The 6,727-nt window shown below is 52.8% G+C and overlaps 1 protein-coding gene and 2 pseudogenes across 1 annotated transcript, besides 5 other annotated features; 1 reads left to right on the top strand and 2 right to left on the bottom strand.

The window, feature by feature from the left end:
- Positions 1–563, bottom strand: Tc00.1047053510359.690 (mucin-associated surface protein (MASP), putative; the record flags this gene model as incomplete). The annotated part of the gene is made up of 1 exon (XM_816679.1): positions 1–563. A coding segment is annotated over one exon (563 nt), but the record flags the coding sequence as incomplete, so codon positions are not given.
- Positions 1–6,727: part of a sequence feature (areas not merged during assembly with more than two copies in the genome that could not be assigned to a particular haplotype) that runs on past the window's edge.
- Positions 814–836: a sequence feature (AT_rich).
- Positions 2,975–3,003: a sequence feature (AT_rich).
- Positions 3,562–3,705: a sequence feature (T-rich).
- Positions 3,759–3,781: a microsatellite.
- Tc00.1047053510359.680 lies at positions 4,013–5,359 on the bottom strand (annotated as a pseudogene).
- Positions 5,756–6,454, top strand: Tc00.1047053510359.671 (annotated as a pseudogene).

Raw genomic sequence — 6,727 nt, 5'->3', positions numbered from 1 at the left:
GAACTTACAGGTGAAATACTTTCGGGGATGACCTGCCTTATTTCCTTTGTGGGCAACGCCTCCGTGTGAGAATTGGAGTTCACATTCAATTCCTCCGATGTTGCACCTTCTGGTCGTACAACACCGTCACGTGATTCAGAATGTAAATCCCCCCCTCGTACGTGCGCATCTTCAGACCCCGACCCATTACCTCCCGACAAAACTTTCCTTTCACTGGAGGTGTTCTCCTTGCCAAGCTCATCAGCGTTCTCAGCAGCAGCAGCAGCAACGGCAGGACGTTGACGCCTCCAACGACGACGGCCATCCACAACGGCAAGAACACCGTCCATCCTCTGACGCATGCATTCCTCAACGGCGGACGCATTCGCACGGCCTCCTGTCCTCCTGCTGACTTCCTCCGCGCAATTCCTCCGCAGCTGAGAGCGCCACTCCACAACCAAATACTCAACCGCACTGCCATCAGGAACACCGCCAGCACCATCGGCCGCAATTCCAGAAAAACCGCACCACAGCACGCAGAGGGCACACACCAGCAGCACACGGCCAGTCATCATCATCGCCATCACTCCTGTCACTTGCGTGCAGCCTTCAGCACAAACTAACTCCCCGTCAACGCAGAGCAAAAACAAAAGGGGAGACACTGCCGCTACACTGCACACAGCCACCCCACAGTCACAAATGGCAGCAGCCCAGCAACGGCAGCGCACACACACCATGAGGCAGTTGGAAACAGTGAAAGGGCAAAAACACACAACGCCCCGCAGCAAACAAACAGAAAAACAACAACCGAGGTTTAGATTCCAGCGGGACTCCAAAAAAAATAAATAAATAAAATTCCCTCGGCAGGACTGTTATTTCATGTGCCAAGCAGCAAAAAACGACCATGTGCTTCTGTATGTTCATAATGCCTGCAGCAATAAAAAGAAGAAAACCACGTTATTGTTCCACCAGCCCACACAACATCCCTCACATTTCATTGCGGCATCCGGCCTGTTCCTCCAATCCTCCTTTCGTGCAGTCCGTGGGACGCACAGCAATGAGGCCGGCACCGCGTGTGGGCAAAAAAAAGCAAACAAGAGGGATGAGCACGTCACACATGAGGGTGTGCAGCAACCGACCATTGAATAAAGGAACAGCAACGACACTCATTATTCCAGGAAAACAACAAAACAAACATCAAAACGTAAATAACAAAAGAAAACACGCATGCAACGAGGCACATGTTCTCCATGAGGAGCCGCAATTCCACACTCTTCGGCTCACAAGACCGTCACAACTCCACACAATCCCAGAAGAAGCAGCAACGCCCAATACACGCACACACGCACAGTGCCGTCAACAGTCAACTCGCGCAGTGTCCATTTCGCGTCGTTGCGCAGGGCAACGCAGTCGTGTAGACTCACACCGATAACGGAATACTGCGCGGTGAATTCTCGTCATTGGGGTTTGTTATCGCGTCCACAGGCATTGCGTTGACTCAATCCGTCCGCATCACCCTCAGCAACAAATCCACTGCCTGCAACGCCATTTTCTAAAACGAGAGATTTGTGTCCAGTGGCGTCGTGCTCACTCACCTCGTCCGTGTTATCCGCGGCAACGTGTTCCCTGCCGCCATAATTAACAGACATGATCCCGGATGCATTCGACGCCACTGATATTCTCGGACCGTTGGCAAAGGAAGGCCTCTTCGTGGATGCATTCGGGACCATCACTTCGTTCGGATTGGCGGCAAACTCAGGCCTCGTCTCGGACGTGTTGGTCGCCGTGTTGGGTGCGGGACTCGGATCGACGGTGTTGGGTCCGTCAGCCGCCGCAGACTGTCGTCAATCCTCGTTCTGACGTGACGGCTCAGCATTAACTTGCGGCGCAGTTGTCCCACCAGATTTTGTGTCATCCTTCCCTTCACGGGGTGGCGGCAACCGACAGATGCCGTCCGGTCAGCATCGCTGCTCCGTGCAGGCGGATGGATGGTTCCATCGAGGGAAATTGACGCCACCACAATTCATAAGGGCCGGCGTATTTATGTGCCATCACATTCATCGTGGAGGCAACGGTGGCCCCTTCCTCTTTCCTTGCACAGCTGGCAGCACAGTTGCTACATGTGTGCACCGCATTGGCCACATGACACACAGCACCCAGCTCACCATTCCTGCCATGCATGCGCACATCAAAGCCACTGAAAGCATAATTCTCATGCTGAGCCTCAGCACCGGCAGCAGAACACTTCTTCCACACACACGCACGCGATGGCTCAGGCTGCCGTCACTCGGAGCACACGACACATCCACCGGCACAACCACCGCATCCGCATCACCAGATACATCTCCAGCACTCCCAGCAGCCGTCACGCACACGGACGAGCACCCACCACACCAGCCACACGCGCAAGCAAACCCTCATCCATCCATGACGCGGCAACAAAATTTCCAGCCATCCCGCCCTCAATGGGACACGGAGCCCAACTCAACGCAGCCACACGCGGTGCTCCACACCCGCAGGAAAGGAGACGCGGGCTGCGCACTCCCTCTCCCTCCTCCTCATGGCCACAAAGAAGGACAACAGCCGCCACACGCAACCGCCAGCATGCACTGCAAAAGAAGCATTCAAATCCACTGCAATGTGCATCTTGTGTGTGTGTGGTTGTGTGTGCCTGCAGAAACACAAAGCAAAGAAGTAGAAAAAAGGAAGCAGAGTGTGTGGAGAGACGCACAAAAAAATGTACAGCGAAGACGCGTGGCGGAAACAACAAGAAGAAGACCACTCAAACTCACGATTGCACCGCAGCCCAATCAGCGGCAATTCACACAAAAATTATCCAAAACAAAAAAAGAAACCTTCCCCTTCGTCTTACACAAACCCCATCACACAAAATAATTATAAATAAAAAGAAATCGTCCATTACTGTTCCACACAAATTAACAAAAGACAGCTCGCTGCCGTGTGGCCACACCAAACTGTTTGCAAATTTTGCCCGTAAAAAAAAAATTAAAAAGATATTTAAATGCCTTTCAGCCGTCCGACCCTCTGTGTGTCCGCACATCGTTTATATTTCATGGGGTCATCCGCGTGTTGCTGCTCCCCTCAGCCCTCCCATCGGCGCGTGAGTGCGGCCCGCAGAGCACAGTCACTCGTGTGTGGGGGGACTGAGAGAAGCGCGCAGACATGACGGGAGTCGCGTCACTCCATCGGGAGAGTGAGCGCAGCAAAAGAAAAAAATCATCGGAGGGGAGAGAAATGCTCACGAGGCCGACAGCGAAGGGACTGCCGGCGCGTGAAATGCACACGAAAACAAAACAAGAGGGGAAGAAATGTGTGCTCCGCCCCACAGGCCCTCGTCGCACGCCCACACGTCACGGCTCCCTCAGCGCGCCGTTCGTCGCGGCCCCTCCTCATGCGTGCGGCAGGCGAGGCGCACAGGGCCGTCGTCATGAGCGTGTCGGTGGGTGTGCGAGTGGAGCAGTTGGGCGGAAACACACGGCACCCCTCACAGGAGGAGTGCAGCAGAAACAATTAAAGAGGGAAGAGTAGAAAAGAAAAAAGAAATTCCACAGTGATTGCCCCAAAAGGAAAAAAAGAAGGGATGAGGGGATTAAAGATTGGAAAAAAAAAAGATTAGAAAAAAAAAGAACAGATAAATTTTTTTTTAAAAAAAGAAAAGAAGAAAACAGGAAAATAAATTTAAATATGCAAAAAAAAAAGGAATGAGTTAGTAAGAAATAGATAAACGCTCATAGCAAAAGCAAGTTAAAAAAATTACAAATAATAATAATAATAATAATAAACAGTTACGGTGCTCCGCCCATGCAGCCAGGCAGGACGGCAGCGGTGCGTGTGGTGCAAAAGAGAGCACCAACGGGCCTGCATGGGCGTGCATGCATATATACAATGGGCACATTATGTGTGTGCCTCGTGGGGTGGGGTGAGGGCGAGAGTCCATGCAAGGGGACACACACACAGAGAGAGTGAAGGAAGAGTGTGTGTGCGGGCGGTGCATGGCTCTCTCTCCCTCACTCTCACGCAGCCACCACCGCAGCAGCAGCCGCACACGCAACGACAAGAAGAAGCAAAAGAGGGTACGTGGTGTGGGAGACCTCGGTGCTGCCGTCGCTGTCGGTGAGAGTCACCGTGTTTATCTTATTAGTGACGTTGTCTGGTGCTTTTGTGGAATTGTTGCTTTCAGACGCTGTGTTGTTTGTGCCATCCGGCGTTGTTTCAACTTCTTTATCCACAGCGTTTTGTGTCACGCTTTCATTGGAAGTGCTGCTTGCACCCTTGGAGATTTGAGTACTGCTGTTACTGTCGCGCGGTGCCGCGTTATTTTCGGGTTTGGCAAAGGTGGCTTCAACTTGTGTTGTTTGTATGGGACGATCCGTCGTGTGTCGAAGTGTGGGATTTTCTTCTGTCACTGCGGCAACAGAAAGAGAAGTGGCGTCCAGAATCTTCTTCGCAGCACCCTCGTCGGTGTGATGTGTGGCAGAAAAATTCGCATTGGGAGGTGACGGTAGAGTGTTTCCGCTTGAAGTTTAGTTGGTGCATTGTCATTAGAATTTGTGGCAGATGGATTAATTCCTGTTGGTACGTTTTTGTCCGAAAGGTTTTTTTCTTTTTCCGCTTCCCCTTTCTTATCATTTTGGGGATTCTCTGCCGCAGTGAGTTCCGCCCCCTGGTCGCTAGCAGGAGAATTCCCTCCTAGAGAAGAAGATGACTGGAGTGCCTGCTGTTCACCGCTAACTAATATTTCCTGCGTTTTATCATCCTTACCTGCGGTATCTTCTTCCACTTCTTTACTGTCTGGTGAACTTACAGGTGAAATACTTTCGGGGATGACCTGCCTTATTTCCTTTGTGGGCAACGCCTCCGTGTGAGAATTGGAGTTCACATTCAATTCCTCCGATGTTGCACCTTCTGGTCGTACAACACCGTCACGTGATTCAGAATGTAAATCCCCCCCTCGTACGTGCGCATCTTCAGACCCCGACCCATTACCTCCCGACAAAACTTTCCTTTCACTGGAGGTGTTCTCCTTGCCAAGCTCATCAGCGTTCTCAGCAGCAGCAGCAGCAACGGCAGGACGTTGACGCCTCCAACGACGACGGCCATCCACAACGGCAAGAACACCGTCCATCCTCTGACGCATGCATTCCTCAACGGCGGACGCATTCGCACGGCCTCCTGTCCTCCTGCTGACTTCCTCCGCGCAATTCCTCCGCAGCTGAGAGCGCCACTCCACAACCAAATACTCAACCGCACTGCCATCAGGAACACCGCCAGCACCATCGGCCGCAATTCCAGAAAAACCGCACCACAGCACGCAGAGGGCACACACCAGCAGCACACGGCCAGTCATCATCATCGCCATCACTCCTGTCACTTGCGTGTAGCCTTCAGCACAAACTAACAAACCGTCAACGCAGAGTGAGAGCAAAAAGAAGAAGACACGGCCGCTACAACAGTCACGCCAAAGCAACAAGTGACAAATGGGAGCACCCCAGAAGCAGCACACAACATGAGGCAGTTGGAATCAGTGAGAAGGCAAAAAATGTACGCACACACACAGCCCTGCCGCAACACCAACACAAAGATGGAAGAGGGAGAAGCAAACAGGAGCGGCACACAAGGCTCCGCCGCATGCACACACGGCTTCAGCGTTCATCCACTGGTGCTGACTTTTCTTGCCAGGGCATTTGTGCACGCTTTTCCCTCCATTGTCTATTTTTTTTTTGGCACAGGAGGCAACGGGTGGGCATTCGTGAGTGCTGCGGCGGGATTTTGTTGCCCTCGCCGGGACGCGCTTAACGGCGGCAGCTCCATGACTTTGTGCACAAAAGGAATGGGACTTTCTCCGGATTCTCACCGCAGGCGCATGCCGTGGACGGCCTAAAAGGAGTGTGTGCCCGGTGTTGTTCATAGCTCCAAGGAAAAGATGGTGTTGGATGGTGCACAACGAGTGGATGTGGATTGTGTTGACCGTGCATCGCAGGTGTATCCGCTGGAGGCATTGCGGGCGACTGTGGCCAGTTACGAGTACAATACATCTAGAGGAAAGAACATTTTTAATTGGCTTCTCAGGCGGAATCCAATGTACTCGGGCAATGGGTTTACTGCGAGGATTGGCAGGAGGGGACGTACGACGAGGAAGTCACTCGCGTCGTCATTCATTTCCGTCGCCGTGAGACCAAAACACAGCCCGCGCCAATACGCCTTGCGGATTTTCCGGGATGGCATGCACTGTTCCGCTTGGCGTCTTTGTTTTCCATCCCCGAGCGTCGGTGCAGACGTCCCTGTCGATGCAAGTTCTTATCGATTGCGGGCACACCCATTGATTGATTGATGCAGCCGGCACCCCAGCCCATTGCTGGTGCTTCTTGCATGACTGCTGCACTGCCCCCAGCAGCTGGTGCAGTGGGACTGGGGACGAGAACACGGCAGAACAATTTCAGTCAGATGGTGCTGGCAGCCCTGTCAGCGACCCACCCACACCACCAGCGAGCACAGGAATCGCCGGGACAGGGAAGGCATCAACGGAGTGTCAGGACACCAGTTGTCCTCCCACATCATTTGCAGCCAAGCAACCGGAAGAATTCAGGACAACATCATTCACCAACAATGAAAAAGGAACAACGACCACCGCCGACAGATACAGCACCGCGGTCTCCCACACCACTTCCCATCCTTTGCATCTTATTGTTGCGTGTGCGGCTGCTGCTGCGGTGCCCAGAACTGCATT

Source organism: Trypanosoma cruzi, genomic scaffold (assembly GCF_000209065.1).
Source record: "Trypanosoma cruzi strain CL Brener 1047053516723 genomic scaffold, whole genome shotgun sequence".
Classification (NCBI taxonomy): domain Eukaryota; phylum Euglenozoa; class Kinetoplastea; order Trypanosomatida; family Trypanosomatidae; genus Trypanosoma; species Trypanosoma cruzi.
This window is presented reverse-complemented; position numbering and strand designations above follow the sequence as displayed.